This window comes from Corvus moneduloides, chromosome 6 (genome assembly GCF_009650955.1).
Source record: "Corvus moneduloides isolate bCorMon1 chromosome 6, bCorMon1.pri, whole genome shotgun sequence".
In the NCBI taxonomy this organism is placed as follows: domain Eukaryota; kingdom Metazoa; phylum Chordata; class Aves; order Passeriformes; family Corvidae; genus Corvus; species Corvus moneduloides.
Genome location: NC_045481.1, coordinates 60,079,429 through 60,104,120, shown reverse-complemented (window position 1 = coordinate 60,104,120; position 24,692 = coordinate 60,079,429). Strand labels below are relative to the sequence as shown.

The 24,692-nt window shown below is 37.8% G+C and overlaps 1 protein-coding gene across 3 annotated transcripts in view; it reads left to right on the top strand.

The window, feature by feature from the left end:
* Window positions 1-24,692, top strand: part of NELL1 (neural EGFL like 1) — a 366,267-nt gene that overhangs the window by 127,596 nt on the left and 213,979 nt on the right. For all 3 annotated transcript variants that reach the window (XM_032112441.1, XM_032112440.1, XM_032112439.1), the window contains exons 9-12: window positions 716-818; window positions 4,169-4,242; window positions 11,419-11,518; window positions 20,367-20,495. In XM_032112441.1, the coding sequence (XP_031968332.1) occupies window positions 716-818; window positions 4,169-4,242; window positions 11,419-11,518; window positions 20,367-20,495 (406 nt within the window). The remainder of the gene's footprint in view (window positions 1-715; window positions 819-4,168; window positions 4,243-11,418; window positions 11,519-20,366; window positions 20,496-24,692) is intronic.

Here is a 24,692-nt window from a genome sequence, read left to right as displayed (position 1 = left end):
ATGCATCTAGTGGCATTGTGGACAATAGAGAGGGAAATGGTAAAATAAATAAAATTTTGACATTGCTTATTTGTAAGCTTCATACATAAAATCTGCTTTCCCTTGACAATACTTTCTTATTTGTTCTAATTGTAGCTGTGAGGACTTGGGGTGAAGGGGTGGCATTGTGTTTGGATGGAATTGTTTTTACTGCAGTAGCTTTTTCAAAAAGGAGGCATTATCTTAATAGTATTCATAGATGCTTAGTTGCATCTTGCATGGTAACTTGCAGATTTGTTTTCAGCATTTATCAGAATGAAGAATACAAGGAACAGAAAGAGAATTAGTATGTAAAACTTATATCTTTGAAATTATTTGATAAATATCTGAAGAGAGCCTTTGTTTACTCAAGAAAATAGAAGCCTGATTGTTAAAAATCTCAAAGATGATTGGAACAGCCTACAGAAAGTAGGGCTTATGTTCTTGACTTATGTTTTTCAGTTAATGCAATTTGGGACTGGGGGGTAAAACCAGTAACGTATCAAAATGAGGCAGTTCACCTTCAGCTGCATTTGACTCATCTTGTAGCTGGGTGGGATTAAATTCGTTAGTGAAGGATGTGTGTGTAATGCAGAATGCTGTTTTCATTTACTTAAATAGTTTTTAGTGTTTTGTACAAAGTATTCACTAATAGCAGTGGCAGTAGTTGAATTTTGTCTTAAAACCCTTTGCTTAGAGCGGAGTTGTGGAATGCCGAAGGATGTCCTGTCCCCCTCTTGAATGTCCCCCTGATGCCCTCCCAGTGCATGTGGAAAGTCAGTGCTGCAAAGTGTGCAAGGGTAAGTACATCACTCAGACCTCTCAGTTTTGCCTTCTATTTCAGCAGAATTAAACTTGTCCTGGCAGCAGGCACATTTTGTAATGATTTTCAGAGGTCCTGGTAATTCAGGTAACATGAGTCATAGTGGCAAACATGATTTAAGAAGAAAATAAGTAATTGCTGAGAAATGAAGAAGCATTGCAAATTTCTGAGGTACTATTTTTACCTATTGTTAGTGTAAAATTATTCATCCTGTTGGGGGCTGGGAAGACTGACTTGGTTCCAGTTTGTATCTCCTGTTGGTGTTGAGGAGCATCAAGCCTATGGTCTGAACTTTCTTTTGTGATGAGTAACTAACCGAGCTGTTATCTTTTTGCCTCTCTTTTATTTCAAGTTAAAAGGCTGTTCTTCAAAATAAACTTGACAATATCAGACCCAGGCTTAGTATCACTGTGTGGAGCCGTAGTTTGCTGTAATTAATTTCAAAATAAATTAATGAGAAGAAAGAAAAGCTAAGTAAATTTTGTGATCGGTGTTATTGTCAGCTTTCAGTTCCTTTTTCTGGAAACGAAATCTGTTAAGTAATGTTCATGGAAGGAATATTCAATATTTGTTACTTTAATAGTAGTGCAAGGAACAAAGACAATTTATGTATTAACATTTTAGCTGTATACTAATGCCAGTCGTACTTAAGAAGCACAAATTCTCTTTCCCCTATCTGTTCTGGAAGATGAGTAAACTTCATGCATGAGTCTTTCAATAATTTATTAAGACAGGGATGTTGAATTATTTTAGGATTTATTAGGAAAATAATAACACTTTTTTAGCATTCTGCCACCCTTTCTCAGTCATTGAATTCATTAGTTCTGTGCACAAATATCCTTTAGCTGTGGTCTTGCACTTGCTCGTTTCTTACGTAATCTCATTTCTCTCAGCTGTATGTCAGCATGAATATTCTGCATACTAAAAGGAGTTTATGAACAGAGTACTTGGGTGGTAAAATGACCATGCTGGCCTGTATTTCTTTGTCTCGAAATATTTTTATTTGTAACATTGAAAGTCTAGGAAGTTTTTTCATGAAACTGGATGCAGGCACAAGAGTCAAAATCTGACACAAAGAAATTGGAAGGCACAAAATTGTAGATTCAGTGTATACCCTCATGAGTAAACTGTTCCTGTTATTTGTAAGATGAACAATCAAACTTGCCTTTTGTCAGTGATTGGCACAAACTTGACTCGTTATTCTGACAAGAACTCAGCATGTCAGTCAATGGGAAGAGATGTATGGAAGTTGATTGAAATTGATTGTAAACGCCAGCTCCTTGACAAAATGATGTGCTAGGACCACAGTTAGTCACCTCTAGGTAGATAGTAGTAATTGCAGAGGTTTTCCAAAGAGCTGCACTGCAGGTGTTATTTTCTCTGTGCTTTTTCTATTTAGCTCTGATAGAACCATCAGTTGTAATTTGCTGTCTCTAGGGATTATTGAATGGCTGGGTTATTGGGCACTTTCCCGTCTTAGCTAAGGGTTAATGAGCAAAGTAGCTCTAATGTCTGATGTGTTAAGGGGTTTAGGCAGTTCAGTTTTGATCCCTGCCACCTTGTGTTAGCATTTCAAATAATATTTGGCAAAAGACTATAATTTTGTTTTAAATATCATTTTTCTGAATCAGACATTAACTTGCTTTCTGGTGTGTCCATTCTTGTCAGGAAAACAGACAGAAAGAAAAAGGAAATGTCTCTAGTTCATATTCTCCTAAAAATAGTTACTGGGATTCCTAATTTAAATGAAGCTTCCTCATCTGAAGTTTTCTTCAGAAGTGAGATCACAACAAGTCGGGCATAAAAACTAGGGCAGCTTTTGAAAAACAAAGAAAACTAGGATACCAAAAGGAAGAAGCCTGTTTTAAAATGCTTTAGTGATGATGAGACCTGAGTTATCCTGAAAATCATAAATCATTCTTTTTTTTTTTTTTGGAAGAAATGAGAATTTTCACAAAGAGTCATTAGAAGCAAATTGATGTCTGAAGGTTCATGAAGATTGATCTAGCAGTCTCTTTTGCTTAAAATTTGGGAATCAATCTGGCTGTGACAGTTGCTGCTGTGGAACTATTGGCATCACCTGTAAGAGGGACACACTTGCACCTATGAGTGCTTCCCTTACCTGGGCACTCAGGAAGGAAATTGAGGTAAAACAGTCCTAGATAGTGTGTCTTTTGAGAACAGACTGTGAACACTTGCACTGTGCATGTGGCTTGACTCTGCAAACTTTTGAAGTTCAATTGCAACATAGGATTCACATCTTTTAGCTTTCCTTTCAGGGTCCCAGGTCAGACTTTTACTGGCCAAGTACAGAAAGAGCTGAAATGCCACAGCAGAAAGTTATTTTATCAGTGTTTAGCATTGATCTGGCTAGTAATGTAGGGTGCTTTTATGCTGGATACTTGATTTGTGTGAGATCGTAACAGTCCAGCTGTTCTCTTTAATTGATGGATTTACTGTCCTTCTCTGGAATTGGAATTTAGCCATGTAGTTGCATGGGGACTGTGATAATTCCGGTCATAATTGACCAAGCTGTTTGCTCCTGTGGCCCTGCTGCAGGTTGCCTTTTTCATGGTGGCAGTAGTCCTGAGCTAGTCCACTTTGCCTTGAAGTGAATGAGGAATGATCATGTGTTCCAGTCTGTTCATTTGTGGAGCCGCTTGTCTTTGGCAGAAGGGTCAAAACTTCAGAGAAGAATTTTGTAGTAGGAGCTCTCAGTTTCTTGGGAAATCTGCGTATTTCATGTGTGCTTGAAGAATATTTTTCTGAAACAGATTTTTGCAGTTTGTTAATTTGGTACAGTCATTCGCTGCATCTGATCTGTTCGTGCAGTCCTCCAGCAAGTTGAAGAGTTCACCTTTGTGCCCACAAAAAATGGGAAGGCTTAATTGAAATCTGTGCTTGTATTATTCTCAAGATGAACTGTACTCTAATAAATGTCTCCAGTTCTTGAAGTGAGTCATGAGGACCTCTAGTAACACAAATACTGTAGCTACTCTACGCGATCTCAGTAGTGAAAATATTTTCTATTGAATGGTAGGGAGTTTAGTCCAGGACACATTGTCTATGCTCCTATTCCCTCTCTTTAGGCTGGGTGAAGATGCTACTTTTTCTTAAAATGAATTTATTGTTTGTTACTTTGTTTGTAATTATATGTGATACTGACTTCTGATGAAAGCAAAATGTATCATATTTTTAAAGTATTCATATTTTTTTCAGTGGATGTGAATACTGGTTTTACTTTCATGTTATACCTTGCATTTATTTGCTGCTTAAATACTGATTTAATTAATTTTTAATCTCCCTCCTCCTTCTCTCGAATTACAGCCAAGTGTATCTATGGAGGCAAAGTGCTAGCAGAAGGTCAACGAGTATTAACCAAGAGCTGCAGGGAATGTCGAGTAAGTTTCAGTTGCATAAACTTTTCCTGATTTTAAATGTATCTCTGGTGTTCAGAAGTGACAGTGTAAACTTAGTGCATTTCTTTAGGCTTCCTTCATGCAAATGTGACATCTGTTGTCTTGAAAAGGTGACCTTGAAGTCAGTGAAAGCCACAAATATGAAAACAAGGCAGGAATATGACCCTTGCAGGATAAGAAAAATATGGGCAAAACTATTTGGAAAGATGTTTTCTCTTATCTCTGCTTTCATGATCTTTAGGAAAAAAGTAACAGCATCTTGACCAAATGACTTGTTTCAGCCAAATTGCGAAAATTTGAAGCAACCTTCGTGTTATATTGTTTGAGTTACTCTGTATTTCCCCTAGTATTGTTTAAATTATATATAGCTCTTCTAATAGTTGAGGTAAATTACTGAGTATTGGAGCAGACTGAGGTCTTTCTTGGCAAATTCTTAACATTTGGACTATGACAGTATTTAAGAACACAGGTGAACGAAGGCTGTGTTAGATCCGTTCAGGGAGTGTTGGTGAATGTGCGTATAGGAAAAGATTACATTGATCTGGTTATTGTTGTGCTTGGAGCTGAGTGTACAGAGTAGCAATTTCATGTTCACTAATGGAAATGGACAATAACTGGCTGCAGATGTTGTGAAAACAGCTTGTTATGCAGAAGTACTTTGCCATTGTTACCATTGAGCTGTATGGGGTGTTCAGCACTGCGTATACAAATACGTGGGCAAGGTCGTTGCCTTGGAAAGCAGACTAAGATGCCTGTTATTTATAATGTGACATAGAATGTTTATTGGAGAGGGGGAGTACCTGTATGAAATGAGAACAGGAGTGTTTGCACATTAAAGTGAAACCAGAGAGAGTGACCTGAATTATGTCTGCGGAACTTCTCTGTGCTATAAATAAGAGCATTATATTTATCATTAGGAGTATGATAATACATTCATGAAGATTAACAGCAAATACCAACCATCAAATACCTGTCATTAGGAATGAGTAAAATAATGGAAACAGCTTTTGTATTTTGCTTATTGTAAAAGGAAAATGATACGGCAATGTTAATTACTGTAACATTGCAATTGGTATTTGCATCTTAATGGACAGTATTGATAAATATTCAAAATGGCATCCGTGAATGTAACACCATAAAAAAATGTTTGATGCATGCCTTCAGAAAAATCCCAACAAACTGAAGTTCTTTCCACAGCTGTGCTTCAAGAAGATATTAAACCTCACTGTCCTGGGGAGAGTTTTTAAGAGGCTGCTTGCATCTGTTTCTGTGGGGTGTTGTGTCTCCATGCAGGAGGTTCATTCAATATGTCTTCAGCATGACCTCTTAATCTGACCTCAGTTAGGAATGCTCATTAGATGAAAGATGAATGGTGATGAGTCAAACTGTGGCTATGTCACTGTTTTCTGTCCTATGTAGACAAGGTGTCGTATGAATAAAGGAAGGACTTTGTCAAAAGGGAGTACCATACGAAATTTAACATGATTTAATTTTCCAGACTTGAAAAACTGACATCAAGTTTCAAAAGCTGCTGATCCATGAAGGAATATGTTGGAGGGTACACATCTACCATCAGTGTAATAGTGTTGATAAAGATGACTTAAAAATCTTTGTAGAGGAGGATATATCTGTAAGTGGGGTAATGTCAAAAAGATTAAGTTGAAATTTCACATTTCAATTTTTATTTGAAGATAGATTCCTTATTCTTTGCATAGGTACTGATACAACCTTAAGAGGCTTTTAACTTTCATAGTTTTTTCATCTAACAAAAATAGTACTACTACTGATGGATCCAGCTAGATTAAAGATTTTCTTTATCAGGCTGAGAGACCTTTTTTTAATTTTTGGAAACTAATCCAGACTAAAAATATTTATGATGCATATTGTCTTAACCATAAGCACAGATGTTACTCATGAACAACCACTCCCAGCTGGAATCCTGCCCACAAACACTCTCTAGATGAATCTACAATGATAAAATGAGCACACCGGTATTTCTAACAATCACAGAACAGTCCAGATTGGAAGGGACCTCTGGAGGTCATCTTCTCCAACTCTCCTGCTTGAGCTGGGTTACCTGGAGCCAGTTTCCCAGGACCACATCCAAATGGCTTTTGAATATCTCCAAGGATGGAGACTCCACAGCTTCCCTGGGCAGCCTCACACTGGGAGAGTGTTTCCTGATGTTCAGGTGGACCCTGCTGTGTTTCAGTTTGTGCCTGTGGGCCCTGGTCCTGTCAGTGGGCACCGCTGAGAAGAGCCTGGCTCCATCCTCTTCACACCTTCACTTTGGGTGTTTATGTGTCTGTAGGGTCCCCTCTGAGCCTTCTCCCCTTCAGGCTACAGTCCCAGCTCTCTCAGCCTTTCCTCCTGTGAGATGCTCCAGTCTATATTTATCCTCATGGCCCAAGGCTGATCTCTCCCCAGCTGTTCCATCTCTCTCTTGTGGTGGGAAGGCCAGAAAATGCAAGTGTGTATGAACTTCTGGTAACTGCACCTTTTTGCATTCAAAAAGTGTTTGATTTTTTTGCTGGTTGGTTTGTTTAGGTTTGTTTTTTTGTTTTTTTGTTTTTGGTTTTGGTTTTGGTTTTGGTTTTTGTTTCACCAGTATGGTGATGTGGGCCATGAAAAGTCAATGGAAAAATTTTTATGACTTTTGTTGGAGTGAGAATTTGCAGTTGAGCAGCTGCCTGTGAATGACATGATGCCGTTCATAAACAGACGACATGCTTGACAGCAAAGGGTACAAAAATAAATGCCTCTTCATTAATGCTGGCAGCAGGCAGTCACACTGTGCCATACAAGATGGACAGGGCCCACAGCTTTCAGGAAGGTGGACTAAAAAGCTTTCTGTAAAGTGTGAGGAATGAGACAACTCTTGGTTCTTAAATAAAATAATTAAGAACAATTTATTAAAAGAACAATCAGCAAAAAAAAATTCCAAGTACAAAACAATTACAAAGCCAAAAAAAACCCCGGGTCTGCAGTGATTAGAGACCTTGTTGGCCGAACTGGCTCGGAAGTCCCAAACCAGAGACCTTACAACACTGGGTGACTTCAGCTCGCCCAAAGTCTGAATGGTAAAATTGCCTTTTGAAAGAGGTAGAGGCCTGTACTCCCAGCACTTCACCACCAGCTAATCTGAGGTGAAAATGGCCCCTCTGATTTGGTGTCCAGCAGTTTTATAAAGTCTGGGTCCCGCCCATGACCGCCCAGTGTCCAGCCTCCATGGTCTTGGATGATTGGTGGTGTCTTGAGGTGAGGTGATCTCAGTCTGCTAATGGCTTGCTGTTATCTAGGGGAAAAATTGTCATCGACTCCAAAGGCGGGAAAAGTCCTCATTAAAATTCCAGGTTGCCACGGTGCTCAGTTGCCGGCCAACAGCCGCGTTCTAAAAATAGCTCCCTGCAGTTAGAAGGTCTCCTGTTTGGCAAAGCTTAACACTCACTCAAAACTTACAAAGGTTAAGAACACTTGGTAAAAGGTTTAAAACTGGGCTATAAGTATTTCAGAGAACTCTTAAAACCAGGGTAATTAACTTGGACACATACAGGAATTAAGACATTGTGGGTTTTTACACTTTTTAGGGACTAAAGAGGGGACCAAACTTGTGGAACTTTATTAACAAGGGACTTTTAACACGGAATTATATAAAACACTTTAATCAACTAATCAGGGGAGTAACTTTGGAACTTAATAACTGTCCAACTGGGTTGATGGGTAATTTGAATAAGCAATAATTAAGCAATTAACAATTAAAAGTTGAAAACACTTAATGTGCAAAGGCCAACACTCCATTTCATGTATGACATAAAGGTAAGGAATGATGTGCTTCTTAGAGTGACAACTAAGGCTGCTGTTTGAAACTTTGTCCTGAGAGACTGATTAATAACAGCTTGTTGTGCCTTAGGAATGATATTCCCAGGTGTGGTGCTCTCACTGAAACCATGTCTCTCTCGCTTCCCCTGGGTGGGATGGAGAGGAGAATTGGAGGCACAAAAGGTAAAGATCACAGGTTGAGATAAGAACAGTTTACTAGAATCAGCAAGTAGATAAGAAAATAAACAATAACAGCAACAATACTGATGACAGAGGGTACAAGCAAGAGGTGGTCGATTCACAGGGAACAACAATACCTGACTGCTCCCTCTCCTACCCCACCACCCCCTCCTCAAGTTGAGATGGTTATAGAATAACCTCCTGTCCTGGCCATGCCCCTCCTGGCTGCTGCAGAGATCAACCCTGGCTGAAACCAGGGCACAGCTAAATTCAGACAGGAAAAAAGCCCCACCAAAATAGCCTTATCTGAAATCTTGCTATTAATTTTCAAAGCCAGTCATGTGAGATGAGCTGTTTGTTGTTCAGATTTTCACTGCATGTCACTGATTAAGTTTAAATCCAATCCTTTTTTTATGTACTTACCTTTGTAATTACAAGAAATTTAATTATCTTGCTGTAAATTTTTGACTCCAGATCTCATTCTTGTGGATTGTATGTCACAACTGAAGCTTGATATATTTATTCCAGAAAAAAAAAGTCTTTTTGACATCTATTTCTGTTCACATTCTATGACTGCTACATATGTGAATTGAATACAAAAAGGAGCAATTTTTCTAAGGCTGCCTGAAGCCGTAGTTCTGAAGTGTGAACTCTTCTTATCTCAGTGGATAAAATCTGAAATCTGATGATGATAATTCTTATAATTGGATCTGTATTAGTTTATAACAAATTGATTTTAACCCAACATGGAAATGTTTTAATTGTTTTAAAACTTAATTACAAATAAGTTTAATTTGTTTTCCCAAGATGCAAATGCTGCAGAAAATAGGAAACGTAGGGAAATAAAATCTTACTGTTGTTAAATTAATGGAATTCTCAATTTGTGTTCTTTTATCTCCTTGTGAGTCACTAAAGAAGCTGTGAGCTTGGATTAAATTTGTCTTTAGCTTTTTGACTCATCCTGACACTCATTTGACTTTCATACTATTTCTTGCCATGTTTTTTTGGCCAGATTTTTTGTCAGTCAACACTTTTTGTCCGTATGCTGACGTCATTTACTCTTTCTGCTGTAATTGTCCTGTCTGAGCTTAAATAGGTAATGAGTTACAGCCAGAGCTATTCTAGCTGGTTGTTTGATAACGTGATAGTAAATGATGGCTTGGTGTCTGGTTCTTTTATCACCTTTGATACTGCAGTTGCACAGGCAACCGTGGGGGATTCCTCCCTTTCCTTTGTGGAAGTGAGATCAGGAGGAGACCTAATGCCTCCATTAACTTCACTGTTCTTTGTGGGCACTTGCTCTGATGATGTGTGCTTTCCATGCTGCTGTAGGGAGCTGCTTTTTCTTACAAAAAATAAGAAAAGCAGATGCCTGTGGGGATTTTTTTTTAGCATTATTTTTCATGACAGCAGCTGATGCAACTTGCCGGTAAAGGGAATTGGCCCTGCTTAGCCTTAAGATTGTAGTGTCAAGGGCAGTGGCTGCAGAATGGTCAGATTTGCATTCCCTGAGTTGGCTTCACTTCTCAGCTGTAAGTCTTGTAGGCTGCTGGGCACTCCAGGCACATAACTTGTGCCTTGTAGACTCAGCAGGCATTTCCTAAGTCTGTAGGGCAGTTTGATGCTGTGAGAACTCCTTCTGGAGCCTGGAGGGACATAGCTGAACTGGTGTGGTGAGGCAAAGCGGCAAGGCTGATTGTCAGCAAAGGTTTTACCTCTCCTGTTTCTGGCACCTGAGCCGGTTCTTTGGCATGGTGTGGCACAGTGTAGTGTAGATAGGAAAGCAAGCTTATACACTGAGGTGTTTCTTCATACCGGGTGGACTCACAGGTAATTTCTCCTCAGATTATGAGAATGATGGCTTTAATAAAGTTTTGTCTATTTTTTGGTATTGGTTTTCCTCTGCTTTCCTAGACCTGGGTGTGTTTGGATCATATTTTTAAACTTGTCTCTGCCATCATGATAGCTGGAAAATGAAATTTCTTTGTTTGAGGAAAGCAGAAATTGTTACTCCATCTTTTCATTCCATGATCAGAGATGTAATGAAAAATATTTTCGGAGGAGTGGGGACAAGACTAACGTTAAAAAGGTGTTTTGGCAACATAGCAGGCTGCCTGCTTTCTTAGTGGAGTTTCACAGCTTGGAAAATGAGATTACTCAGGTGTGGACAGTCCTGTGGGGTAGTTACTGTAGTTCCTACTGAGCAAAAATCCTAGTTCTTAATTTCTGCTCCACTTGCCAGTTCTCAGTGATGGCATAGCTGCAGAAGGGGTGCTGAAGTGCTGAACAAGTAAATTATGGTATGAAAAAGGCTAGAGGGGGGGATAAGGTAAAAGAGGAGGCTATTTTGGGACAGGATTTTAAGAAACAAGGAACTAAAGAGCTGGAGAGCTGTTTGGTCTGGAGATATAGTGAGGCTGATCTGCTGGGTGGGAAGAAGATGGAGTAAAATTTGGTGCAAAAATCTCCCCATGAACGCTCTATGTCTAGGATTATAGAAAATTTCTACCAGCTTCTAGCCCTCATATCACAGTCTTATTCTAAATCTAGAAATCAAAATCACAGAAATATCTTTAGCTTGGTTTTGCACAGCAGTTTCTATAGGGATATCTCAAGATGAGCTTTCTTCTTTGAAGGACCTAATTTTGGAAATTAGGTGATCAGTAATTCTAAACAACAGACTCTTGTAATTGGACATGACAGAACAACACAACACTTGAAAATACTGGTCTTGCTGTGTATATTGGCGTTGAATAACTTGTCAGCGAAGTATGTAGACTGAAATAAGAGGAATAAAGCTCAGACTTGCAGAAAGCAGGAAGATTGTCTTTAACTTGGAATGAAATTCTTTAATTCCTTCAAATACTCAGAAAGAAGACAACTATACTTTGAGACTACATATTTGGTAAAACTAGAATAGAATTTTGAGCTGAAGTGCCTTGTAATCGTTTTATTTTGATGCTGAGCAGAGAAATGCACCACAGTAGATTACTCTAGATTTGACATTATGGTGGAACAAATGAATTTAACTTGCTTCTTGCTAGTTTACCAGTGTTGTCACTAGAAATTACTAGTGCTGTAGATGGAAAAGTATGTGATCCTTGCCACTGCATGTGTTTTCACCAATGTAATTTTAAAAAAAATGTTGTTTATTTTCAGAATGGAGTTTTAGTAAAAGTAGCGGAGACTTGTCCAGCGCTGAACTGCTCAGAAAAAGATCACGTTCTTCCAGAGAACCAGTGTTGCAGTGTTTGTAGAGGTAAGCCAGCTTGTAAGGAATATAAGTTGTTGGTTCAAGAGGGGATACATTGAAAGGAACAATTCCTTTGTAATACTAAGTACCTCTGTAAGCCTGATTCTAAAACCAGTCTGTGATACTCCTTTGGTTAGAAGACTTACCAGATACAAAGCTGTAATTGCTCTGAATTAGAGAGGAGGAGGGAGAAAAGGAAGAGCTGGGGGAGAAAGGGACCAATATCTCCTAAAAATTCCTATTAAAAGGATGCTATATTTGAAAAAGAAATATATATTGTTGCTTAAACTTGCAACTGCAGGGTTTTGAAAATGTGTTTTTAAGGTCTCTATTTTAAAATTGCAAAAATAACGTTAAAATTCTAGTTTGATGGATATTAGGAGGTTGATTTAGATTTGAGCACTCTGAGGACTAATTTATGAATTAAGATGGACAGTAAAATAATACCAGTGCAAAACAAAAATTAAAAAATTAACCCTGGAGCCCAGAACCCCATTTTTCCTCCTTCCAATGGGATGTTGAGATGGAGGTTCCTCTTGCTTGTTTCGTTTCAGCCCCGTGAGTCTTGGTTGTAGGCTGGACCAGACTGAGCAGGCCATAGCTAAAATCTTAGTTGAGGAAATCCTCTTAAATGAGAAATGTGCAGGTATCACAAGGTTAAGAAACTTGAACGAGCTTTCTTCTTAAAACATGTTCTGATCAGTGAATTGCTGAGTGAATAATCATTCCCTATGTATTGTATCTCTGTTCCTCATCTCTCCCTTGGTGCTGAGTCTCAGCTGAGCTTAAGGGGAGCCTGGTGTCTCGGGACTCACATCTCATCTGCCTTTAGTGATGCACCTCAGAGGTGTGCCAAGAGGTGTGCCAAATGAGCATCAGACATTTGCAGGCTTAGATGGTTATTGAGGTCTGCTGAATATTTGTCTTGCCTGCATATAAATTCCTCCAGTGCCATTGCAGATGGCGATGAAGGGGATCTGAATCGCTCCCTCGGCCAGTAAATATTAATTAGTAGATACGCATGGTTAAATATTTACTTAGGCCTTGAACTTGAAAACACATGCATGTGGTTGCAGGGACCAGCACGTTCAAGACTGCCTGTTGGGTCATGGTCTAAGAATATACACATTAATGTTTTTAAGTAGTTTCTAGAAACATCTGCAACTATTTAAGCAAACAGTAAATGTTGCTTCTCTGCCCCTCAGAGGGCTGGATGTCTTAATGATACTTCTTAACAGATGGCCCAGTTTGATGTAGTGCAGTACTGAAAAAAAAATATTCATTACTTAAAAGGATTAGAAATACGAAAGCTTCAAAGTTGATGAGAGATAAGTTCCGTAATTATTCACTTCCATATTATTGTTAGTGATAGGTACTCTTTTTAGATATTCATCCTCAAACTGACTTCATTATTTATAAGATGAATATTTATATTTATGTGATGGTCTCTAGAAGCAAGGGAAGGAATTGTATTTTTCCTTCCTCGGAATTCTGGTACATGATGCTTTCAATTTGAGACATTAAACCCCCACTTCACTTCTGCTTTACTGGACTGCTAAAACAGTACCACCTCCTTTTGTACTTCATCATTGCTTTTTAAAATTCTTTTGAAAATGACACCTAAAGGTATGATTAATTTTGTCAACTTTACAAAGGCATAAATTCAATTTAGCACTCCTAAGTTGCTTTTTATATCTTGAAGTAGAATATATGCTGCTTGACACTTTTGCTTCAGTTTTATGCAACCCAAAGTGGTAGTATATAATTTTATCATGTGCTGTTGTTAAAAATGGATATTTATTAAGAATTCCATATTTATTATGGGTTTTATCAAGCAAACAGGTGCTCTCTGATATGGCAAGCAGGTCACAGTTTCTGATCCTGTAATGTGCCAGCATATCCTTTACTGGGAAAGGATAGACTGCTTCTCTTGTTTGCAGAAATGACTTCTTTCAGAGACTATATTCAGCTTTTTTTTTGTCCAAGCCAAAGTAGTTAGGAAGACATAGTGTAATAATTGCTGGCCTGAATAAGCAAAATTATTTGTTGGAAGGCCACATGGATCATTTGCACATCATATGCAAATTTCACATCATATGTATGATGATGCAGATAATTCATTGCATTAGCCCTTAGCTAAGCCTTAAGTTACTCAGCAGAATATTTAGTAAGCATTTACTAGCAATGTTAAGTGAGAACATTATTTCTGTGTTAAGTTTATCAGTGCATGTTAGTGACTGGTAGGTTCTGGGCTTTTATCAGTTTGTGTTGTCTGTAGTATTTGTAGTTGTGGGAACAGAAGACTTCTACTGAATTTCATGTTCTGTAGAGTTATAGAATATATTTGCTGAATTGGGCAAGGGTGACAGGTTTGCATCTTGTGCTTTTCTAGCTGCAGCAAAGGAATTTCCATTTAATGAAAGGATAAATATGAAGGGATCAACAGAAGTAAAAAAAAAGCCCACAGAGAAACACAAAATCTTCATGATGCTGTGGTATGAGACTGTACCCTCCTCAGCAATCTCTGTGGTACTTACTGCAATAGTAGCTAAGTGCCATAGGTTATGCAGGGTAAAACATAAATCTGTGGTGTTTATGGAGATGGAAGCTGTGAGCCAGCAAAGAACAGAGTTGAATACTGTTATGTACAGAGCTGGTGGGCTTCCTAGATAGTCATTATTGTTTGTAAATGGTAGGAAAAATAAAGACAGCAAATAATGCCTGGTCTTGTTTATGTTTGCTACATGAGTTTATAGTGCAGCAAAAGGTAATAGTATATTGCTCAGAGGCAATTTCTAGATTTCAGGGAGATGATTGTGTGAGGTGTACAGCAAGGTGAGAGTAGTATGGAAGAGCTCTGCTTTAAAATGACAGGTTATTTTTGTGATTTGAAGTACTGAATGCATAAATGGGCCTCTCCACATCTGTATATGGGAACTATCCTTGGCTGTTATGTAGAGTATACCCAGTTTTTCCTTTCATCTGTGGGCTTTAATATAAATGTCTGCTTAAACTATATGGCTGCTTTATACTTTCCAGCAGGACAATGTGGTGTTATTAAACTGTCTTTTAGGCTTACAGAAAATTTAGTTAATTTTCAAGTTTCACAAAGAATCATTGTGTCACAAAATAACGTGTTTTACTACTTCTGAGAATCACTCATTTTTCTTACAGCATGCCTGCTACATTTTTTATAGCCCAGGGACAAATCTAATACAAAAAAGAGTGTCCTGAGAGTGTTTTATTGTTCCCTTTAGCTGTTTTTCTCCTTGCCAAAGATAGTGTATAATTTTGAAAGAGTGGATTTTTTTTCTCTTTTGCATGAGTGATTCAAATAAAATTTCATGAGAGAATTTTCATGTTGTTGTGCTCACAACATTTAAATATGTAAAAATAGCCTTAACAGCCTTAGCAACTTCAGATGTGCTCCTCTTAAAAGAAAGAGTGTGATGAAATAATGAAGTAGTGAGAGCGGTTTTGTTTCTAGAGAAAATAATTATTTGCTGTTCTGCAGTACGGTGGGACTGATGGATTTAGATTGACTGCTGACACGCATTAGGAGGAAAGGGAGACTCTTACTGATGAGGTGAAGCATACATTTTACAGCAGGGAGCAGCATTTAAATCTAAAACTGGGGCTTCTGCCTCCCTTCTTTGTGCTGCTTTGCTTTGTTTTGTTTTGGGGAGGTTTGTAGTTGTTCAGTTAGAGGGTGAGAAGGCTCCTCAGTTGTGTATGTTTCTCATCTCTTCCCGCTCGGCTGTGAAACTCAGATTTGACTCTTCAGAAATTGAATTTTTCCCATTTGTTGCTGTAAGGTTGGAGTTATTTCAAGCTTTTTGATTTATTAAGATTTAATGGCAGTTGATAAATATTAATTAGTTTATTTCTAAACATAGTTGTAGCATTACTTAGGATTTAGAAGAGCTTTCTATCTGAAAAAAGAAGAAATCTTTTTAAGCTTGTTAGTCTGTGTAGTTACCATTATTCTATTGCACGCAGATAAGCACTGTGTAATAAGCTCTGCATTCATAGAGCAGCTTGAAAGAGTGTAAGAAGTTGCTGTTTTATGTCAGACCACTGAGTTCTGGGACCACAGTCTCTGAAGGTGTAAAAGCTGCTGCTCAAAGTGCTGCTTTGCACATGACTCCTTAAAAACTGATTCAGATCATGGAAAGGCGTAATTGGTAATGCAAATTTTAAGACTCTTCTATGACTTGGCCCTCATATTTACCTTACATATTTATATTGTAACTGTGGGGTTAAACCCTAACAGTAGAAAAGATTTTGAGGTTGAAACTACCTTGGACTTTTGAACATGGCTGGTGCATTTTAACAGAAGCATTATGACAGTTTTTGGGGTTTTTAAAGAAATCTGTAAATGTGAGACAGTGAAATGAAGGATATCTTCTTGAACAGCAAGAAAACAGGAGTTTTACAGTTTTTGATGTGAACAGCTAAGGCTTTTGTAAGAAGTATAGAAAACAGTACAGAAGTTACAAGGAAACCCTCAGAAACAAGGAGAGGAGCATTAGTGTTGGCCGTAAAAAAAGTAAGAAGAGATAAGGATCTAAAATGTATTGATTGCAGCTGTAGTCTTGAATGAGTTCTTGCATTTTACAATCAATAATTAAGCCAAATTACCAAATATGTTAGGTATGTAAAAAACTGGATGATAGCACAGAACAGCTTAGCATGCTGCTCTGCAGAAGTAGATTCTGGTAACCGCAGCTTGGAAGATGTTGCTTGGAAAAATAAAAGTAATGTTCAGGTGTCCCAAAATGGAATAAATTTTTAATTTGAGATATCTGACTTGGGGTCACCAAGGCCTAGCCAGTTGTTCTGTGCCAGTTCCTGATGCTGCAGAAGTGATAGTTTTATGGCTGCTAGCATGTGTCTGGTACTTTTCCTAATTGTCTTAGTACATTTAATAATGGTCATTCTGTAGTCAGAATGAAGGAGTAGAAGGAAACCTGTATTTCTTAAGAAAAAGATGGAGCAAACATTTCAGCAGCCTTGATAAAGGAAGAGAGTAATGTTATCAGAAGTGTTTGGGGAACGAACAGAGGTCATCAGGCCCATCAAGAATCTGAACACACTCTTCAATATTTAATTCCCCGGGTAGTATCTAATTGTGTTTTGGATGACTTTGGAGGGCTGTTGTTGCACACGTTTGATTGTGTGTGTAGGCGCAGGGAAAATGGTTCCTGGCATCTGTTCTGAATGCATTCATCTGTAATTTTAATTCATACTTTCCTTTTCATCTGTGCTGGCCTGAAATTAGTTAAGATTATCAGAACTGTTTAAGATTTTCTGTGGTTTTGTTAAATCCTCTCCAATTGCCTGCTTGCTGAGATGTGATGATTCCATTTTAAGCCATTTCTTATATTTAGAGAGGAGCTGATTGTCTCAGATAAGACTGCTGAATATTCTGAATGAATTGTTATTTTGGCTGGACAATGGGGATGCATGCCCTCTGCTATCTCCCACCCATCTGAAATGTAGAGATCCCACTGCAAAATCAGTGGGTGGTTTTGGCATCTCTGTAGGTATCTTTAAGGAATCCTATGATCCATTTCACACCAAAGAATTAATAAAAATCAGATATTTAGCTCCAAAGCTCCAGATGGGAGAATGGAGACCAATGTCTAAGAAATCCAAGAACCACACTTTCTTGATATGCATCTTTTGGCTCTTTTGAACTGCTAATTTTGCATTTTTGCTGCAAACAAACAAACAAAAAAAAGTACTTCGAGAAACCTCTGATCCAAGCAGCGGTGTGCTTTTTCTGACAGAGGCACGGTGAACCCCTGCTCTTCTGTTCTATCAAGTACTTTTTTTTCCTGGTGTTTAACCTTAAATTACAGTTGTTTTGTAAAAGCTTGGTAACATAAAATGTTGTAGCACCATGCGCGCTCTTAAAGGGAATGGCTTCCGCTATCCACTTACAGAGGTATTGAAGAAGTTTGCTGAAATGCTATGGGAAAGTAAAGTGGAGTCACTTCTAGACAGCAATTTTAACAGATAGGGAACAGTTTCACAGGTCTTTTATAATAATAAATGCCAAGGCAATCTAGAGATGTAGTAGATGTTCTGTGATTGTGCATTCCTAATAACAGGAGAAACATGGAATGTCCTTTAGAGCCTTTATTTTCTCAAGTTACAGAACTGGAGTGTTACTTTTAAAATTTAATTTAAAAAATCAAATATTAAAATTAATTATTCAGATATTAAAACTATTATTTAAATAAAAATATATATTAAAATAATTATTAAAAAATTCTAATTTAATGCTCTTTTAATAGCCTTCAAGCTTGCAAACCTGATTCTGGATGGAGGCTGTTCGCGTTTGAGTTGATAAAGGGAACTAAAGCAATGAAGGTTTTTCCAGAGAATTTTTATAAAACAGGTGACAGCTCTAGTGGCAAAAAATGGATAGCTAGGGTATCCATCATATTTACTGATGAATTTCAGAGGTGGAAAATAAACAATGAAGGATTCACAGGGCTGTGATGTGATATCGAAAATTAATCATTGGCTTGTACTTGGGAAAAAGTGCTGTTAGAGAAGAGTGGTTGATCTGGGACTTGGGACTTGTGATGACAGTTAACTCTGAGAAGCCATCGATTTGGCTAATTGGAAGTCTTAAATTTGCCATGAGCTGATCATAACATAAAACCTTGACTCACTGGGATAAAAAGAGCCTAGAAACATAGAATTTTGGTGCAGGAAGTTGTACCAGCACTCTTGTAACTAAAACATGCTGAGAAAGATGAAATACTTTTAATAGGTTTGGATGAGAGGGAAATAGAAATAAATATAAACAAAATACCCTGAGACAGAGCAATAATCCATGTGATATTTTCAAACTTGCCTGGCTTAATACACCGATCTGTTACAGAAGTTCTGACCCAATAATAATCAAATCAAATCAAGCTCATACTCTGCGTGAGCTCAAAGGAGAATTATTATTCTAAAGAAGCAGGAAACAGACTAGGATGTCATAGTCTTAGGGGAAACAGTGACAAAGAAAATATTATAAAACTTGTTGTCTCTTGGATGTTATCTGGAATGCTGGTAGAATAGTAATCCTGAGTGGGGAGCATAAATTAGATGCTGGATGGATAAGTCTGAGGAGATGGGTTCCAGTGTTTAGTTTCAATTATAGTTATAAAGGCAAAAAAGAGAAGTCAAATATTGTGATTGCATAAATGGCTAAAGGCAGTGTATTGGCACCCTGTTTTACCAGTCTAAAAGGTACCTGGGCTTGACAAGGCTGAATCTGGAATACCCGAGTTGTTTTTATCAGACTGTGAAATGAGTAAAGACTAGAAGGGATAACTGAAATTTTCATTAAGGGAATTGGTTCTTTCTCCCAAGCTGGATTACAATGAAAGAAGGAGCCAACTGAGCGCAAGGAACATACCTTGCCTGGTAATAAAATTAACTTGAAGTGTAAAATTGGATGTTGACACTGCGAGTGTCCTTCTTGCTAACAGGTGTTAACATTTGAAAAAAATTACCTCAGAACTCAACATTAGATGATCAGATGCATAAATTTGGAGTGCAATAAACCGACACAACCCGAGTGTTAAATTAGTAGACAACTAAAGTGTGTATGTAAAAACAAATTAAAATAGGACATCAAAGCAAGGGGTATGAACAGAGACCTGGATCTGGCATTTAGATGTTCAAAGTCTGGGTCGTGTTTATCTTAGCTGTTTTTAGGGGATGTTAGGAAGTTTATGATCAATGAACTAAAACTTTTAGTTTGCTTCTTTATGACCATGCAGAACTGGCAGAAACTCTTCTTGTATTCAGATAAGCACAAGTTGTAATGCCAATAGATGATGGTATGTCTGGGTTTCTGCTTTTCCTCCTTCCAGGACAGAAAATGGAGACAAAATAGGAATTACCAAAATGACTGCTTATATATCTCAGACAAATAGAAATTGACTCTTGGATAATAATAGAGAAAATCCATAAAACATACACCAGTGGGGGGAGGAAAAAATTCTGTTGTCAGATTCTGTAAGTTATTTCTTAACTTCCAGTGGAGTACCTTTAAGAGATGAAGTTACAGTTACTTTTGCTTTAGACTTAAGCAGAGAAAGATGTTGACATGTCTCTGAGAAATATTGAAAATCAGAAAGAAAGAACTTCAGGCACTTGTACCTTTACAGAAGGAAGTGGGAAAGTTCATCCTGTTTTTAGAAATGACTCTATGGAATAAAAGACTCTGTTCACAAAGAAACTACTGAGAATTTGTGTGAAGGGAAAAGGAGACATTAATAAAAATTCTTCGTGATAGAACATGATGCATGGAATAATTATAAACTGTAGAAACAAGCTGGTTTTGGATGACAGAATTACAAGGCAGTGTACGAGGTTGCTTTGACTACCGGTTCAGTTTTGTGCAGTGTCTCATTTTGGTCTACTAAAAGCACATGTGCTTATGTATAGTACGAGAATTTTTTTTTTTTTTTTTTTTTTTTTTTTTTTTTTTATGTTCCACTTCATTGTCCTTGTGATGTAAGTTAGCATTGCACTTCCTGACAGTCAGAGACTTAATGCTACGTGGGTTCAGTAGAACACTAATGAATTGTTGTTGCTTCCTGCTTTGGAGTTTCTTTTCTTCTGAATAAAACTAGTCATACAAATATCTTTTTGAAGAAAATGTCTTTTCTGAGAATGAATTGATGGAGAAATCCAAAAAGCCTGTATGCACCAATGAGGTTTAAGGAGAAAATTTGGAATGTGAAATGCCGAAGTTTTTGAGTGATACAGTGAATGCAAATATCTGAATATCTGAACTAAACATGTTTTAAAACTCTGTTGCATGTTTCTTGTATTTTAGGCCATAACTTCTGTGCAGAGGGACACAGGTGTGGTGAAAATTCAGAGTGCAAAAACTGGAACACAAAAGCTACTTGTGAATGCAAGAATGGTTATCTCTCTGTCCAAGGAGACTCTGCATATTGTGAAGGTAAACAAAATACTCAAAGACTGGTTCCCTGAACACCTTACTCAAAAACATAATATGAAATAAATGGTAGGTGAATGAATTTCATTGCAAAGTTCAGTATCATGGTGGTGAATATCACAGGGACCTTTTTTGTTCATAAATGTGGACTGAAGATTACAAGTGGTGCTGGGCCACCCTGTCTATAGGTATATTTCATTGTTGCAGTTGTGTCTTTGCACACCACGGTCACGCGGTCAGGACAATTTTTAAAACACTGTTTTTCAGGCAGTAGCACCTGCCTTCTAAAATGCTTTTTAGAGAACAGTGATGTTATAAGATGCATTAATTTAGGAAGTGGAAATTCTGCAGGCATTTGTGAGTACGGTAAGTGTGAAGGAGTACAGAGGCTCGGATATAAAAATGATGACCTGCAGTCCTTCCTGAAGTACTTCTGTGGGACAGGTACTTTACTGAAATGGTTTTCCTATGATACGTAGGAGACCTATTTCTGAGAAGATTGTAGCTGAGGTAGTTCTGTTCATGTGTTATGCCATCACAGGAATGAATGCAGTGGGGTATTATTCTCCTTTTTGTTTCTCTGTTTTCTAGAGCTTGTTATTCAGAGCTGTGATGTACTTCTTAAAAAGTAAATTGATGATTCAATATATACCACATTCCTTCCTGCCTTTGGATTGTGGGTTGTTTTTTTTTTTTTTTAATACCCTTGTATGTCAGGCTGCAATATTAAATCTTTTGACCATCATAGGAAGTTTTTGAACTGCTCTGTAAAAAATATTTCCCTAGATTGTTTTTCCAATAGTGCTGGTGATGGAAGGGGATGGCATTTTTGACAAGCTGTTAAAATATAGCATAAGAATTGGAATACTGAGGGCTGAGGATGAAAGAATAAAAAAAGACATGTGTGAAAGGTGCTTAAATGATCCTGCATTCATAAAAAGGCTTTTTAGTATAAGCAAGTGAACAGGATGTCTTGAAATAGCAGTTTATAAATGTGCTCAGTAAAGTGCAGCTTTAAATCTTACGGTATTTAGTCTTTTCTCTACAAACAAGAATTTGAATGGTCCTTTATATTCACTTTCAGTGCCTGGGAAAACAGTTCCCACATGTGTTCCTAAAGGTAGGCAGCAGATATATTGTGTGTAGAGAGAAACTTTTTTGTACAAAAACCTGTAAGAAAACTGCTTTATAGGTACTACAAAGACTTGCTGTACATCAGAAGACAGGCTGTTTATCAGCTGTGATACATAATCCAGTATTAATTATTTGGGGGTTTTTTGCTGTTTTAAATAATGACAGTGCTTAGTGTTTTTATTTACCTAGACAAAGACTGTCCCTTTTCTCTTCTGTGGAAAAAATTTAAACATCTTGACCCAAGCAATTTTGGAGATATTGGCAGTACATTAGTGGTAGTGATGGTGGAAAAAAAGAGCTTTTTAAAAGAAATTAACAGGAATTGCAACATACATGGGTCTATGTTGCATAAATTTTTGGAAGGGCAAATTAAATCCCTGATTTCCATGTGCGTGCGTGAAACATGAGGCAACAGAACAAACAGCTGCTTTTGCTGCCTGAGACCTTGGGATGGATGAGAGTGTTGCTTTCTGCATGTTAGGAAATTATAAATTTGCTAGATGGAGTGTCATTCTCTGGAGGTAACACAGAATAGAGGCCCTTGAGCAAGGGGAGCTACAGACTGACAAATTGATTAGCCGAGAGGTGACTCAGCCCTGTGAAGAGCTTCCTTTCACTCCTCAGAACAGCTTTCTGCAAAGTTTCTTTTTATGCCTCTCTAACCTCATTCCTCTCATCTACGTGTTTAATCTGCTAAATAGAATAATTTCATAGTTGGCTGTACAATAGTCTCAAATGCATGGTGGAGCTGTGATTTACACAAATGAGGAGAAAGGCCTGTATCTGAAGGTACAGTTCAGCAGAAGGTTGATATAGTATAGGGGTGGATTTTATCTTTTGCTGTTCTGAATTTCTGTGTGTAAGAATTAAATACTCAAAACACCTGTGGAAGCAAGGAAGATCTCATGCTCAGCTGTAGTTCTGAATTTGTCTTTGCTAAGCCTTTAAACTTAAGACATGTAAGATTACCGTTTCCTTTGAAATGGAAGGTTAAATTATTTCAAACTCATGGGATGTGCTGGTAAGTGGCACCTTAGTTTAGGGTGCTCCAGATCATTAATTTGGAGCTTTCCAAATTGCTCATCTCTTCCAGTGTGCTTGAAGTGGTTGTGCATGTGAATTGTGATGTATAGTATTATTTTACCTTACCTATGATTTTACTGTTTTTTCTGCTTGCTCTTATTTACACTCTTCTATCATGCTGGAGTTTGGTATCATTTTCATTTTGTAAGATCTCTGAAGTATTGTGTTTGAGTCTGCTCTGCTTTTTGAAGTATTTGTCTCTTTTTTTTTAACTTTGCATATTCACATTGACAGGACAGTGGAAAAATAATTAAAAAGATTCTAACTTTTATTGGAGAATTGGCATCAACAAATTTTTAAAATAAATAATAAAAAACGGAGAGTCTTTTACTATTCATTCTCAGCAACTGCTTTTCAAGTACTTAAAAGCTTCTTAAGTCAAGATGTACATATAAGATAACCACTTACATGCATTCATTTTTGAAATAACAGAGATGTATTCAGGGAAGACAGTTTCTGAAAGGAAACAAGTAAATGAAGCTTGTAACAAATGAAGGAGATAACTGGAGATTCCTCTGTGTTCTATAAAAGCAAAGTATTTTATTTAAAAACAGAAAAGTTGGGGTTTTTTCTGACATTTGGCTGCTTGTCTTGTGTATGTAAGACATAATTACAGCATTTGTCTTTTGAAAAGAGATGTATAGAAACATTTTTATTAATCATGTGGTCTGAGGTTTACCTAGAGCTGTGGATACTTAGACACAAGTGTTGAACCGGTGTCCTCTTGTCACATATTCACGGATAAATCCTGGGACATGCAAGTAAGCTAGCCAAGTCCAAGGGCTGTGGGACTCAAACATCCCCATTGCAGCAGTGCGTGCACACTCGCCGCTCTGGCATCTCAGGACGTGACATACGGGCACCTGCCTTGAGCTGTGGAAGCTGCATGTGTGTTAGTGCCACATGGGGCAGCAGTTTGTGGCAAAACCAGGACCAAAATGGGGAATTCATTTGGGTCTGCCTTACACTGATTGTTCCAGATGTGTTATGTGATGTGTGCAGCAGACATGCAAATACTTACTTACACACTTATGTACTTCTTCAAAGCTGAGAAACTCTGCAGTCTGTGGCTATGTTGCAAATAATAGGACAGTCTGCATATTGTGAACTAAGAGACAGGAAAGTGTCAGCACATGTAGAGTCTGAAGCCCAGAGATGATAAAGAAAGGAAAATGAAGCCTCCTCAGCTGAAAGCCAGGCTTGTTGCTAGCTAGCATGCTGATGCTCACTTTTTAGATGCTAACGGGCAAAGGGCCATCTCTTCTGAAAAGCATGTGGTGATTTTCTGCTATATATTTCATAGTGAAGAGGAAAGGAGTAATATTTCTCTGCCGTATTTCAGCTCCCCATTCTTTATTACCTTCTTAGCTTGAAACATTTGCAGCCCCTTTCTACCTGCAAAGTTGTGTTGGTACAAAAGTGATTTTTATGTCATTGCTGTTGAGATCCCATCCATTGTGAGAACTGGTAAAATCTGAAATGGGATAGATACCACAGGACGAATGCATGCTTCTTCTCACTGGCAAGAGTGCATGGAACAAGAAAATTAGTATTAACCTTAGCCATCCTTTCTGCCCACTTACTTACGCCCCTGAGAAGCATCTCATGAAAGTGGTACAGTGGCATACCACAAAGTGTCTTGTCATGTTACACAGCATATGCTCAACCAGTGTCACCAGAGAATGGCCTGTGATACATAGGTGTCATATAAGAAAAGATCCATTGATTAAAGTGGACCTACAAGATGAATAATCTCATTTTATGATGAGATTGTATTTTTTCCCTGTATACCTGATTATGTTCCCTAGGATGATTCTTACATGACATGACCCTCACCTGACCCAGTGCTGCTACATCAGCTTAAAGAGTGATGAATGAAATACCTTAATATTTGTGAAAATTCATTCAATTTTTGAACTTGATAGAATGCTCTGGAAGCACACGTGACTTTCAGAAGGAACATGACTCAGTCGCTCTTTCCCT